This window comes from Marmota monax, unplaced genomic scaffold (genome assembly GCF_021218885.2).
Source record: "Marmota monax isolate L192 unplaced genomic scaffold, Marmota_monax_Labrador192_F-V1.1 WCK01_AAM20220418_F8-fsc00021, whole genome shotgun sequence".
NCBI lineage: Eukaryota > Metazoa > Chordata > Mammalia > Rodentia > Sciuridae > Marmota > Marmota monax.
Genome location: NW_026695228.1, coordinates 9387564 through 9403444, shown reverse-complemented (window position 1 = coordinate 9403444; position 15881 = coordinate 9387564). Strand labels below are relative to the sequence as shown.

Below are 15881 nucleotides of genomic sequence, written 5' to 3'. Positions count from 1 at the left end.
AAGAGGCACTTAAATAAATTGATGTTTGGTCTTCCTCAGAGGATTATTAAGTGAGCATCCGTATCAGGATCTGCTCAGTTTGTTCACAGTGCTACTCACATACCTAGACAAAGGGAAAGAAATACAACAAACATGGGAGGGAAAAAATGCATTTTTTGGTTTTGTTTTGTAAATGTTTTGCTTTATTTTGATATAACTAAAATCACCTGCAGGGAGTGAAATGCCTTAGGGTAAAAAAAAAAATCCCATTTTAAGCCTTAGCCCTTTCAGGAAAATAAGCAGAGCAGGTGTTCTTTTGACCTTGGTGTGTTGCATTCTACTCCTGTATTATGGGTCTGTCAACTTGAGAGAGTGGAAGGTCCCATGAACCTTACTTGAGTGCAGTAATTATCCATCAGTTCAGGGACTCTTAACAAAATCAATTTATCTCATTTGCAAATATTTACTAAGCAGCTCAGTTAATTCTCTTTTCTGGAACAAACAAGCAGATTGGGCCAGTTACTAGGCAGCCCTCAGCACTCCAGGAAAACACTCAGAGAACGTCCAGGCTCCCACTTTCCTGGAATCATAAGGTTGTGTCCTTAGACTTGCCCCTTAAAATGCAATCCCCAATCAATGCTTCTGGACCACCTTTCTTGCTTTACAGTTATGGTAATCTGTAACTAGTCTCCTCCAGTGGATTTGCTATTTCCATTCTTTGCTCTGCACTCTTAAAAGTAGGGGATTTAAGGCAATGAGAGTAGGTGGATGTAAAAGAGAAAAGAAAAAAATGTTCAAGAGATGACAACCTTTTAACATGAAAATTACTTGGGACAAGTTAAACAGTTGCTCTGACATATGCAAAGATGTTCAGATACACATGGGCTCTCATTGCCTGTGGCTAATCTTGGCCTTTTGGAAAACACTAATGCAAGTGGATGGTTTCTAGCCTCCAATGGTACAATATAAGTGAGTATCCTACCTCTGGGATAAAGAAAAGGAGGAGAAGGTGAAAAAAAATCTAATAAAAGAACAATCAGCCTCTTTGTGCTAAACACAGAGGAAAGAAAAATAAGTAGAGAGAAAGTTGTGATGGGGGAGTGGGGAAGAAAGGAAATACTTCAAATATAAAAAAGAATGCATATCTGTGGCATAGAAAATATTTTAACAAAATCAATCTTCATATTTCTAGCCTCAATCCTAAATATAAAAAATGAAACGTACAGAGAGTAAAGACATTATCAATATCACTTGTAGTATTAAATTGACATCGGCTTTAATACCTATAACCTAGGTTTTCAAGGGACTCATTGGATGTCACCATCTAATCTGACAACAAATAAAGAATTCAAACAGTAAGAAATAAAAGATGCCAGAAAATAAAACATTTAATGCAATATATGGGGCAAGGGATAACTAAGCATGAACAAACACAGTGGAGAGGGCCTCACCTTAGGGGCTGCATTTGTTACTCCAACCAAATAGCAGCCAATTCTGATGAGCAGCTTTTTGAGCCATTAAGACTCCATTTATGGACCAACAGTGTGCTTGGAGGTTACAGGTCCCATACACTCGGCTGTTCTTACTCTGGTTATCTCTCTGAGAACCAAGGAGGTTATAGTACTGCAAGGGCAAGTGTCTCAAAAGTGTTATCAGTTTGCTCAGATAGTATCATCTTGAACAGTCTCTCACAAGGACACAAATATTATTTCCTGTTCTCCATGGATAGCCTTAGGCCTCACTAAAGGCAAAAGTCAACGTAGTCAACCTAGTCATTCGTGCTTGAATACATCCCACTCATGAGTAGCAGATTAATCTTGTTCAGTCATCATTTATGTACACCAACCCTCATGGTCTCCAGTTTTAAGTGCTGACTTCCTCCAGTGTCTCCTCCAATCTCATGTGTACTTCCACTGGACCTGACCAGTTCATTCTCTCTACATTTGTCTCCACGAAGTATAAAATCATAAAGTCCCTGGAGTTGAGGGCAAATGATCAGGATTCTATTCTTATCTGTAGCAGTATAATTTGGGCAACTCATTCACTCTCCCTCAGTAAATTTTCTCTTCAATAAGGTTGGAAAAATTATTTTTCAAAAAAATCCTCTTCATTATATGACTATGAGAACTAAATACAAGTATCTATACAGAATGCCCATCTAAGTGCTTAATAAATGTAAAAATCATCATAAATTTGTTTGCATCTAATACCCCCACTTTCAGTGTATCCCTCTCCTTACTATATATATTTAAGTCTTAACTCACCTCAATACCCTTGTAAATGCCTACATGAGCCATTAATTAGGTGGGTTGGTAGTCCCCACAAAATCTATTTTTATTTTCTAGTGGATACTTAACATAGTGGGCTTTTGATCATGCAATCATTCTCTAGATACCTGCTAGGTGCCTACTATGGGTCTGCAAAGAGTTTCATTATATTTTTCGGCTTTTAAGATAGCAGATTATGAAGTGAATAGCCAGTTTCTGTAATCAGAGTGTAAGACTCAATGTGACAGAAATCATATCTTATAGTTTTTGTGTAACTATAGAGACTGAAGTCTAGATGCTGGGGTATAGATTTGTTGATAAGATGCAGCTGCTGGAAGTGTTTTCTGTCTGGAAAATTTTGTATGTGTATACAACAGGACTTCAAGATATGACTACTCTGCTATCATCAGGAAATTCACAAATGCTCCCAGAACCCTGACTATATTTACAGAAAACCTCTAGTGACTCTAGTGCAACTATTTTTCCATATGTCTTCTTCTTCTTACTTCACTGATGCTATTATGGATATAGTATGAAGCCACAGGGGTGGTCATCTAGGTAGCTCGTGGCATTAATTCTGTAATAACATAATGAATAAGTTCACATTCTATACTAATATTATTTTTTTTTGGTGTGGCCTTTTCATTCTTTGGGGAAAAAAGTGAAATGGAGGAAAGCCAGGCTTAAATTTAATGTATGTACCCCTTCAACGAGTCACATATATAATGAGTACAGAAAATCCTGCTAGAACTATCAAATTGCAGGAAGATTCTATTATCCACTAATAGTACTGAATTGAAATTTAAAAATATCTTAACAAAAATGACAGTCCTTCAATCTCTGTTTCTTCTGAGACAATGAAGGGCTTAAAGAGTTAGGATTCCCATTTAATCCTTGAAATATTTTTGAGAATTTTGCTCACTGTTTTTGAGATAGTTCTCTTTAAGAAAATTGAATTCTTTAAGAATTTTTTTATTAGACTTACTAGTTTAGGCTCCAGTCATGCTAACTATTTCTCCTCTACAAGCCTCAAACTTTATAAAACCTAGTTTGTAGGATTTAATGTAAAAATGTACATGGGACAAGGGGAAAATATCCAGTATAATGAATAATTGTAGTTAATGCTATTTTAAGTAAGAGATGATATCAGCTGAGAAGTATGTCCTGAGAAAAATTATTTCCATCATGAAAGGGAAAATGTATTATATATTATATCTAAGTATGTTCAGAAAATGCTAGAAATCAATTAAACACACACACACACACACACACACACACACTGTCCTCACACATTTGTCATTATGACTTAAATAGTTTGAACTTCATGTAAAACTAGTTTCTATGAAAATCTAAACCTTCTGAAGTCACTTATCTCTAAGTACTTGAACTGCCTTTCATTGAGAAAAGCATTATGTTGGGAAATAAATCATGGCCAATGTTTACCTAACAGTGTCATAATTATGTATGCATCTAAGTTAGAGAAGCACTTTATATACCAATAATATGTTAGTAAAGAAGAAAAATTAAAATTATAAAAGAATATTTTACCTCCCCCAAACTTTTAGCTGACTTTTATGTCCTCAACTGACATTTTTGTTGAATTTCTCCAAAGTCATAGTGCCATTTAATATATGCATTTCTGTGTATTTGCCTTGAAGTAACACAAATTGGTATAAATTGAAAAGGTATATTCTAAACACAAAACTCACAAGAACCCATCTGAGAAATTCTCATCCCTGCCTCCTTCCATCAAATAAATGAAAATATTTCAAATCAATATGTCTAAAGTAATATGGTTCCCATTAACTATCACATGTCAATTGCCTTGATGAGTGAACACTTAAAATTTTCAGAGAATCCAAAGGACACCCTCCAACCAAAGACAAAGCAATGAAAAAAGCAACAACAAAAATCCCAAGACACCTGGGCCTTGGATAGCATGTTGTGAATGCTCCATTCCTATCTTCAATTCTACTTTCAATTCCATGGCAATAGAATTTTAAAATCCAACATACAAGTCTCTGCAAAATGCTATTTTCTCTTCACTAAAACCGCAAAAATGATTCAGGTCCTGAAAAATGTGACTTGTTACTACTTGATAAAGAACATTTAATTTATCCTCTTTTCTTATTAAGAGGTATCAATTATCCCTGAATCACCTCCACCATTACCCTTGTCCCCTAATAACCAATCAGATAAAAGATGATCAGAAGTATGGTCAGAATAAGAGTTGACAGTTACCGATTGAACAATGATAGGCTAGACTCTTCAGAAAATACTTGAAAGACCATGACACGTAGCCTTCTGTCTCTTTTGTTTAGGGATGATTTGACTCATAGAAGGGTGGGTAAAGATGGAAATGCAAGAGCAAGGAACTAGGCCAAGACTGAGCCCTGGCATTTCTGCTGGAGCTATCACATCTTCAAGAGATTCTTTTCACTCTTCCTGAACTTATAAACATGTGGGATCTATTTTAAAATGGCCACTTAAAAAAAAAAAAAAGCAAACAAACAAAACATGCTGGCATTATTTTGGAAGTAAAAAGGGCTAATATTACAATGTTTGTTATTCAGATATTCAAAGTTTTAAAGGACAGATTATAACCTCTAGTGTTACTTGGAAACTTGCAGGAAATGTTAGAGAAGAATTGGCTGATAAAAGTTTCCAAACTCATGAAAACAGTCTATAGATCCAATATGAGCAGTTGAAATGTGGTTAGCCTACAGGGAAAAGTAAGTTTTCAAAGTTTTAATTTTATTTAAATTTAATTAATTGAAATTGAAACGTGAATAGCTACCATACTGAACAAAGCAGCTTTAGAGGTACTGAAGTTTAGCAAGACTCTTTATACAAAGGCTTAATATTCTCAAAAACTATTCTACAAACATGTTTATATATATTCATGACTGTGATTACAAAGAGTGTATATTATAGATAAATCTATCCACCAGGTGAAACTGTATCAAACAATCTATTTAATCTGTAGACTTTTTCATGTTTCCTTAAGGCCTTATAGAGAAAGAGAAAGAAAAAAAAATTAAAAGGAGGTAGTTTTTTTTTTTTTTTTCCAATCAGCACTTCCCTACATTATGGTATCTGAAAGCCATAGGAAAAACCAGAATGGAGAATAGAAAACATCAATAGCCATACAACAACAAAAACGAGCAGAAGTATTTGATGGAGTGGGAAGATGTGAAGGATTAAGAGATATAACCTTTAACTTCCACTACTGTTCAAAATACGAGGCACACATGTCAACAACCAGATAGAGTGGAAAAACTGATAAATTTTAAAATGTGTTTTGCCAGTAAAATAGAATGTAACCCCAGGACTCAATAATTCTGAAGCTTTAAGAGCCCTTAAACATTATCCACTTCAAACAGTCCGGCATATATTAAAGTATTTTGAAGCCCAGAGAAGTGAAGTGCTCAGTGTCCCTGACATAATAGCCAAGTGTGGTCCCAGGTCTCCAAGTTTGCACTCTCCAGTGTGACTTTCCCTCTGCCTCTGCTGAGCAGGGACTGATCCCTGAGTAGACAAAGAGCCTTATCTCTATCCCCACTTGTTCCAACCCCAGTGAACAGGAAAAAGAAAAAAAAAAAAAAAAAGAAAAAGAATATTTTAATCATGATACTCAGCTTGACACAAAAGCTCCCTTCACTAACATGGTATTCCTAAAGACCATGCAATATGCACAGCTTACCAAGCACAGTGTGGAAAAATGAATTAGAAAAGAGAATATTTTACATTGGACAGTTAAAGAGTTTAACATGACTCTTGTTATAGAAGTGGCTTGCTCTGTACTCAAAAGTTCTATGGGTCAAAGAGAGATAGCTCCAAGTTTCAAAGCAAATTAAAACTCATTATTATGCTTTTGATGACTCGGTGGGACAACAATAATCTACTAAGATGAAATCAAGTGATTATCTTAAGAAGAAAAAGCAAACTATCATCTTCATTTTAGAGATAAAACTTAGATATCACCGAGCTCGAAACTCTCATTTTGCAGGGGAAAAAAAAAAAAACTGAGATGGCAGATTTTAAATGACAAGTGCCAAGTCACACAACTGGTAGGTAGAATTGAAATTTAGAGGCAGGATTTCTGTCTCCAGGTTCAGGGGGTTTTATTACTCTGGAAACCACGATAAGATAGATGTCAACAAATCAGAAAAGGGGAAATAGGACCATTACTCTGTACATGTCATGGTTTCTTAAAAGTCTTTTACTTTCAATTTGAGTTACATTTGAACATAAAATTTCCCATGGATTTGTATGTAATTTCAAGGAGTATTGATAGAAAGAAGAGAATTATGTTTCAAGAGCTATGTAAAAGATCAGGAAGTAAATTCACTTTATTGCCTGAATTTTACAAACTTTTCTTGGATCGCAGATCATCTTCTACAGATAAATGCCACACTACTACTGATAAGAGCAAAAGATAAAGAACACTGCACATTTTAAATGTCATGTACTTTGAATTTAATACTGTGCTCTTATAAATGAACCCATAAGAGAAAAAAAGAAAATGCTAAATAAATACAGTGATGGGGCTTACATTCTGGTGCTGCTGGTCTTGTTGATAATGACAGATTTTCCTGTTTGATCCACATTATGATCCAATCCAAAGTAAGCTGCCACCCGATGGACAAGCATCCTCTGATACGATGACATCTGAGGGAACTTTTTATAATGATTACTGAAACAGAGTTACAAGAAAAAGCGAAATCAGCATTTTCATTTCTTGTCCACAGCACATTTTACAGGTAGACACACAAAACTCTTTCTCTTTCATCCAAACCACTAAGCCTTTTGCTTTCATTTCTGGCATTACTTAGTGTCCCCATTTCGAGGCAAGATTTCCACTTATTATAGACGTATTGATTAAGCTACAATATGTATTATTGTTTCATAGTTGCACATTTCTCCTGCCAAAGAGAACTTAATATCTGTTGGAAAGTGTTCTATTTTTGTCCATGATACCTTATCAACAGACCCAGGCAGAGGACAAATGATATGACATAATACGTGACTGCAGATGCCTATCTGGAGATGTGTCATTACCCAGTTTACACTGAAAGCAGCACAATTATTTCCAGGCATAACTGACTGCAGCCAGCTGGAGCCCATTAAAAAACTATAATAAAAATGAAAAGGGTCGCTTCGTGGAACAGCTATTCTATGCTAATCGGTGGCCCCCTGTTTAATAGCCATTTTGTCAGGAATTTAACAAGCAGGAGCACGCATGGCCCAAGCAACAATCCCCATCAGCATACGACTGACTCCCAACTCCAATAACATCTCCATTTAACAAATCAAGAAACATATTAAGCAATGTTTTATGCCTAAATCTGTCCAAAATGAGTAATTTAATCCAAATATCAAACTAAGACCCATCATCTCATCAGCCAGCACTGCCATTTAACATACTTGTTGTCACCAATGAAATCAATAATTTCCTGCTCCATTTTCAAGAGTATCATCCTGTCCCTGTAAAAAAAAAAAGAAAACAAAATGTTAGAATTAAAGTTTTTATGTAATTTCCATATCTCAAGGACATAAATAGTTAATTAAATGCATGGAGAAGATTATTTAAATGAATGTGGTTACAAAACTACATCTCACTTTTCTTTAGAACATGCTGACCATTCACTTACATATTATTTCATTTTGCTCCAGATAATTTTTTCTCATTTATTAAATGTTTATGTTGGCATTCAAGCCATGAGGACCATAAAATATAACAAATAAAAAATGTTTTAAATTCACAGGAAACCGAAATAAAGTAAAGCCCAGATATTGGATTTAGATAGGTCTAAAACTGGATTAAAACCTAATTGGTTTACTTAATATCAATAATTTTATTCTCTATTTTTCCCTCTTCATCAGTTATTTCTTTGTGACCAGGAAAATAAAGCTGATAAACTATCATTTATTCATTAAAGTAATGACCCAGGAGTTATAAATCTATCAATAATAAACATGCAAATTTGAAACAAGTAAAAAGAAATGCAGGAGATAGTTTAAGCCATCAGGAAAGGCATCTGCATTGTACAACTGTCTTAGAAATATCTGGATAAATAACTCTAACATTTTATTTGAAACTTCCAATAATAAAGAAGCTTGTTTAATAATTTACCTGGAATTATTCTTTAGAGTGTTAATCAGAAACTCATGTAAGTCTATGCCTGTAGAATCCGTGTATTCTTGGCTGCAGTCTGAAACAAACAGAAGGGTGGAGTTGTAAGAAATGGCGGGAAGATGGGATAGAAAATATTCACCCAGCCCGCCTCCTTTCCCTCCAGCTCAGGTACATTCTAGATGAAGCTATTGTTATGAAAAAATATGTTGCATAGCTAGCAACCTGGCAGTGTGACATCAAAATGAAAATAAGGCTTGGGGATTGAAAAGATCTTGACTGTGGAAAGACCCAAATATGGAAGGGGAAGTGGGCACAGTCTGGTGTTGGGAGGGGTAGAGCCAACTATCACATGTTCACCCTGTGTTGCAAATCAGCCAGGCACAGCCTCCACATCACAGAAAATCCCAACCTCCAGAGAAGGCTCTAGAGCTTGAGATCTTACAGAACCCTTTGTCTCTTAGAAAGAAGGAGGTGAAGAAAAAAATGAAAGTTCTGTTACAAGACCTCCTAAATATTAATCAGTACAAAACACAGGCGGGCACTAAACATTCCCAAGTCTTTCAGCTCTCCTGATGCTAGATAAAACTTACTTTCCATAACCACTTTAAGAAGATGAGCTTTTTGACTCTTGTGTACACCTCGAGTTTTAGGCATAGAGCAGCAGAGACAAGTGTTATAAGCCAAAATGTTGTTTGATATTAGGAGTGGTTATCATTCCTCAGCAGATCACATGCCCAATTCTTTCTCAGTTATCTTTAAAAAGTCTACTGAAAGGTTATTTATGCGTGGCATTCTTCATTTCAACTAAACTTAGGTTTATTTTGTACAGTGATATGTATGGCAATATTCAAAAGGCTGTAGCTTTAGAAGGAATTACTTTTTGGGGTATTTTTTTTTGGGGGGGGAGTGGGAAAGGTAGAATGTGTATTAAAGTAGCATGTGTATTTTTAAAAATGAAACATTGTGTGACAGTGTATGGGTGCAGAGACCAAAATCAGGTAAGATGTGAATCAGGTAATCCACGGACATACAGTTCTGTACTTGCTTGGGAGACTACCTCACTGACTGACAGAATCTGGTTGCCATTTGCCTTTTAAGATAAACATGAGGGTTAAGATAGAAAACTGGGTATCATTGCTGTTCACCACTCCAAGTTAACTGGTCTAATCAATCTGAATTTAAGAGCACATTTATATTTACTCCTTTGTACAGCTTGCAATTGAAAACAGGAGATTCACATGTGAATACAAAAAAATTATGTGATCCAAAAATATCCTAACTACACAGATGATAGACTATGAACAGAAATGAAATCAAGTTCACATCTTTTACACGCACACATACGTACACATATAAAATCATATGCAGAGCCTGTCAGGTGGTGAATATGCATGTGCTCTCTAGAACAACTTCTAGAACTACATATGTGCCCAAATTGAGGAAATTAAGGAAACATTTTCACATTCACCTTTTGATAACATTCTGATCTTGGGTTTTTCAGAGGTTTTATCTTTGTTTTTATCCTTTTCTTTTTCTCTCTCAGAGTCATCTTTCCTAGATTTATCCTCCTCTTGCAGGCTGGGAAAACTGGAAAGCTGTAAATGAATTGATTCCTGTTGGGGAGAAAATATAATAATTTAGGGCCAGATTTAATAATCTCTGTCTGGTTTCCATTTTGCATAGAGGTTATTAAGTACAGAAAAATGAAAGCCAGGAGCAGACTTTTTTTTTCTTAAATGGTAAAAATTAAACCTGTCAGAAAAATAATTGCCCTTTAAGGTGAATTGAACTTTAGAAGTCAAGGGGAGGTCATGAGAAACATCTAGTACTGAAACTTTGCCTCATGAATATTAACCTTAACTAAGCTAAATTCCTGTAGATCACAACTCTTATTTTTTCTACAGGCTTATTTTTAACTCCCTAGGAAAAATTCCTTCATCCATCAGCTTGCATCAGAGCCACTGTCATGTATTAAAAAAAAAAAAAAAGGTTTCCGTAGTTCTTTTGTAACTCCTTATAAGGAGAAATTGGCACAAACATAGACAGACAGATTTTACGAATTGTTATTACAGATAGAACAGACATAAAGAAAGCCCTCAATAGCCAATTTATAATAAACTCCTACTTTACAATTTACAATACTCCTACTTTTAAATTTATAATTTACTCCTACCATGATAAATCAAGCTTTATGACACCAGGAATCCCAGGTATGGATTATCATGATTGTTTATAAATGCCATCAATAAGTCATTATGATATATATTTACAAGAAGCATTGCCTTTTAGAAAATGTAGCCAGTAGAATTACATTTTTTCATAAATTGTATATAAATACTTAATTGTTTTTTTTTTCATTTTAGTATCAACTAATCCTTTCCAAAATATAAATAGATTCTCTCGAACCCTCTCTTGCTTCATATAAAATTGACCCTTTACAGCTTGGGAGCTGGATCTTCTCTCTAGTATTTATTTTGTGCTGAAAAACAGGTCATTTTGCATTAATTCCCAAACACTAGTGGTTTGTCTGATAGTATGTTCATTGTTTTGAAGAAGAATGAGCCATATCATGTTTATTAGTTTTTTTTAGAAAAAAGTTGTCATAATTAAAATTATGACAAAGCAGCCAATACGAAGCCCATTTGTTCTTATGTAAGAGATCACATGGTGGGAAGCTTTCTTCCCAGGAGTGACATTAAAATTTATGATGTAGGGGGAAAATGTATTCCCAGTGACTAATAGTGTCTCTCATGGAAAAGCAAGCTAATGCTCACTTTACATGTGACTAAATCGATGCCGGCACCTCCTCAAACTGTGACCAATCTGGTATTCATAATGGTTCTTGGCAAATCTGGCTAACCTAACAGGCATAAAACAAAAGTCCTCTGAAGCCAAATCTCTTTTGTTGGGAGGGGTTCCATTGTGAACGCCTGGCTAGAACAAAGTCACCATGCTTGGAAAAACAAACAAACAAAAAACGTAGAGGAGGAAATAAAACATGCTCTCCTGATAAATATTTATCTCATCTGTTTTTTTTTTCTTTGATTGCCACATGTTTATCCTGGGGAATTGGATGTACATAAAATATGTAAAATGAAATGTAATTTGATTATAGTGCCTTTCACAACAACATTTTGGGAAAAAATGTCTTAATTGACAAAGGTTCAAGCACACTACAGGGTAATGATTTGCTTCTACTTGTTCAGGCAAACACTGGGACACTTCTGGCTAAGGCATGACTGCGGGCTGTGACGGGGAAGAATCGATTTGCCAGTTGATTAAGGGGGGGAAACTGTGGATTGGGCACCCTGATCATGAAAATGGTCTCATTACTTCTTCAAAACCAACTGAAACATTTAGCCTCTGTAAGCTTGAATCTACAATCAAAGAGGCATGGGAATACAATTTAAATGCAAGAGCAGAGGCACAGAAAAACTTTCACTACAAAAAAAAAATATGTTCAAACTGATACCATGTGTTGACAAATACTACACTCAGAAAAAAAACTACTTTTCTATACATAAATACGCATTATGGTGTTGAAAGAACACACAAAAGTGCTTTAGAGTTGGTAAAAAACAATCTGTTATTTTTTAATATTTTTATTGATATACTCAATAATAAAATACAAGTGTTAATAAATACATTGGTACAGGATAAGTTTATATCCAACAACAGTAAAAGAATGATTCAAGTTGCAGTAATACACTGATAGGTAAATAGTATAACATTAGAAAAGCAAACTTCCTTTAACTTAAGGACAGACTGAACCATCAGGTATGGGTCTGAGATCAAGTAATACAGGTAGCGAGAGAGTCTTTTCCACACAGGAAAATGAAGGCAGTTTTCCAAATACTGTGAATATACAAACATTGGGGAAGCGATACAATCCATATACTGTATACTTCTGCCACTGTTCTCTGGGTTCAGTCCACACATTTTGCTAGTGCCGGTGAGATCTAATGAAGGCATTGCATATAAACTCAAAGATCTGCTTCTTTAGTCTCTAAAAAGGTAGCAGGGCCACTTGCTTATGTGTGTGTCTGGGTATTTTCTATCAGCCCCCTGTTCCCACCACTCCCAGCTAGTTAAAGAAAAGCTTGCAGGCTCTAATTCTCTCCTACAAGCTACTCTTTGTTTTCTGAGCTTGGAACCAGCAGGAACAAAGCACTGTTTGCATCTGATTTCTCTGCACCAATCATACGGAGAAACTAGATTTAGGTCCAGGTTGGACACTATGATACAGATGATGTCTTTAAAAAAATGTCTTCCTGTGCTTTGTCCAATGGGACTAAAAGCAGATTGAGTCTATAGAGGCTGTCCTCCTCTGCCTGGCACTAGGAGTGGGAGACAACTGGAGCATTACTTCTGCTAGGGTCTGTCATTCCGCAGAGTTAACACATGTCATGTGCAGTACATTATAAGCCATCAATCAACATTTAATAATACAAGCCATGATATTCACATTATTCCCCCCTTTCAAATCTCCATTAAAAATAGAAGCACAAATAAAATGCTGAAGAAAAGCCACACATTTCTCAGAGCCCAAGTTAAATAAAGCAGATGTAGGAAACATAGTAATGGCCACTGAATGATAGCCTGTTCATGCCTTGTGACATGAGTGGCAGGTTAAGAAAATGAGGCTAGAAAAAAAAAATACTCTTAGGACAAAAGTCTATAAGGAATTTATTTTTGGTCCTTTTAAAGAAAGTGCTCTCAATGCTCTCTATGACCATGAAGAGAATTTAGAGTATTTCAATTAAAATGAAGAGAGAAAAACAAAACAAAACCAAACAAAAATAATGACATCTTAATCAATTTTCCCTCCCCTGGGCTCAGATAAATCATTTTAACTTTTGTCCTGACTGCTCTCAGCCTCTTAAAAAATAAGCAAAATTTCAGCAGCAAGACTATTTTTATAAAAGCTAATGTGCTGCCTAAAGGCAAACAAAAATAAATATGATGTGAACTTTTTCATTTTGTCATACAAGAGTTTTGTTGAAATTTAAATTTTTGGAGCCAAATAAGCTTGCCGTAAGGAGCAAAACTAAAGGTAAGGAGATGCAGCGAAATGTTAATAATGTTAACTTAAATTCACCATCAGCTCAGATTCGTTTCTGGATAATTTTTGCAGTATTGAGCAATCTCCACCAAAGCCCGTAAAGTATGTCTTCAAAGTTCAATGCACCTTAGTCATTGTTTCACAAGTGTCATACGAGCCAACGGTTGTGTTTCTTATAGGCAAGTGCTTTTTGGGGAGATGAGAGGTAAGACATCTCCAACAAGGAAGGAGACAGGGTACTTAGGGCTATATTTGGTTCAGCCTTATCAAGAGAGAGCCTTGGAGGAAATTCAGCACTACTGTGCTTACTTTTTTTTTTAAGTTTTAATCTAAATTCTTTTGAATTCCTTTCCATTTGCAGTTTTCAGAGAGTCTGGAAAAAAACAAACGTAATACTCTGTGATAAGCTTTTAAACTATTTTAAAATGTCTCATAAACAGGTGTTGAAGCAAGAAAAGTATTTCTTTCTTCAGGTGTACTCTTCTCCCCCAAAACACTGTTTAATGCCAAATTCATCATCATGCACACAGAGACAGGTCTAGCTCATGCAATTCAAGATAGTGACAGGGATTATACCTGATCCTGAAGGCTTTCAGCTCCTGGTCTGGCTGTTGACTCCTCACAGACGGCTAGACTTCGAGTCAGTTTACCTTTTCCTGCTCCTGACTGGGGGATGGGGAGAGCGGGAAGAAAGGGAGAGAAGGAGAAATAAAGAAAACAAACAGAAAGCATGCTCAGGCTGTCAAATCATCTCTAGGTCCACATGACATTTCCAAAATTTTAAAAAGCAAGTTCTAAGTCTGTTGCTCAATACTGTCTACACCTGGGCAAAGCATCAGACCTCTCTGTTGATGGGGATGGAGATAGAGGAGAAGATGAGTGGATGTATGCAAGGAACAATTTTAGCCAACTGGGCCCATTACTTTGGAAACACATGAAGAAAGAATTGCTGCTATGTCATACAAATATTAAGAGAAAAATAGCTGACAAAATCAACTTCCACTAAAATTATGCTCAGAGGGATTTGACTGAGAAGATGATTAAATGATAAAGTGTACTAAATAGCAGTACCTATTTATTTTAAGGCAGAAATCAGTTGGTGAGACTAAATCATCTACCCCAAATTTTATTTAAGATAAAAATAAAACAAAAGACTATGTGTTTTATAAAGCACCATGAAATCTCCAAGTGTGAAAATGGATCAAATGTATATATCTGCAGTTATCCAAACTCTAAATGCTGGAACTGGAAAAAAAAAAAAAAAAGCATACAGAGCAGGAAAGAAAGAGACCTGTGAACATGATCCCATTAAAAGCAGACAGCACCGACCCTTCTGCGACCCACCACATCTGCACACAACTGCCTTGAGTTGTTGGCAAATCCTTTATCCCCAATGTGAAATATACAACATCCACGCTACGGCTCTACCGAGAATCTCAAGAACCCTACCTTGGATTTTCTTCTCTCTTGATTCTGAGCTGCCAGCCGCCTCTGTGTGTTAGAAACAAAATGAAATAAAAAAGAAAAAGAACAGTGAACAGACAAGCAAGAGAGAGAGAGAGAAAGAGAATGAGAAAGTGGAAAAGAAAAGGCATCACTACCAAATAGTAGAGAAATTAACAATACCGACCAGGCATTCCAATTACCAGGGAGAACCCCTGCCCTAGCTCCCAGCTTCCCCCAAAGTGTTAACTTTCAGCTATCTCTCTTTTCAGAAAAAAAAAAAAATACAAGAGAGGAGAAAAGCTAGCCTTGATGTTTTTTGACCATTTTGTGATCTCAGTCTTTACCAACTACTGGTACATAAAGAGTTAACACTTTCAAAGTTTAGTTCAAAGGAAATTGATACTTACACACCATTTCTAAGTACCCTTTGTATTCCCTCTACCAAATCTCTTTCCCCTATAAATCTTAGTGTATTTAATTATAACACTTGTCCACTTCCTTCACTCACTGCCAGTCTTATACTTCCCCTATAGTGTTCTGACTCTGTTTGATAATAAGATTTAAACCTTAACATGCCCATGAAAGGTCACCAGAGCTATGTCTTTGACTTTTCTCAGTCAGCTGTGCATCAAATCTTCATCTTTCCATAGAATTGCAAGCCCATTTTTAAAACTCAGAGAGCCCAAAGGTGCCTCTGGAGAGGCCCTGCAGGTATCGCTCAAAGTGGTCTAGCAACTGGTCCTGGGATGATGTGTGCAAATTCGATAATTAAATATGTTCCTTAGATATTTTTCGTTTCAAAAGGCATTTTAGAGTATAGTTCAATCAAGAAAAAAAAAATTATTCATAATTGGGAAAGGAGAGGATTAGCATTAAATATTTCCTAACCATTTAACTTGTCAAACTCTTTTTAAAAAAGAAGAAACACATCTTCAAAGTATTTTAGAAAAGAAGGAAGAGAAAAAAGCACACAGTGGTATGAGAATCG

The 15881-nt window shown here is 35.7% G+C and overlaps 1 protein-coding gene across 29 annotated transcripts in view; it reads right to left on the bottom strand.

Annotated features, from left to right (window-relative positions):
* The window catches only part of Arpp21 (cAMP regulated phosphoprotein 21), a 149993-nt gene that overhangs the window by 88772 nt on the left and 45340 nt on the right, over positions 1-15881 (bottom strand). For 28 of the 29 annotated variants that reach the window (XR_009226004.1, XR_009226005.1, XR_009226003.1 and 25 more), the window contains 6 exons: positions 14897-14938; positions 14024-14113; positions 9854-9998; positions 8383-8461; positions 7674-7733; positions 6802-6942 (listed from right to left, as the gene is read on the bottom strand). Coding sequence is in view for 25 of the 29 variants with exons in the window: in XM_058576465.1 (XP_058432448.1) it covers positions 6802-6942; positions 7674-7733; positions 8383-8461; positions 9854-9998; positions 14024-14113; positions 14897-14938 (557 nt within the window). In the remaining 4 variants the exon portion in view is untranslated. Of the gene's footprint in view, positions 1-6801; positions 6943-7673; positions 7734-8382; positions 8462-9853; positions 9999-10360; positions 13821-14023; positions 14114-14896; positions 14939-15881 lie in introns of those variants that run through there. The other variant, XM_058576477.1, reaches the window with a different exon arrangement.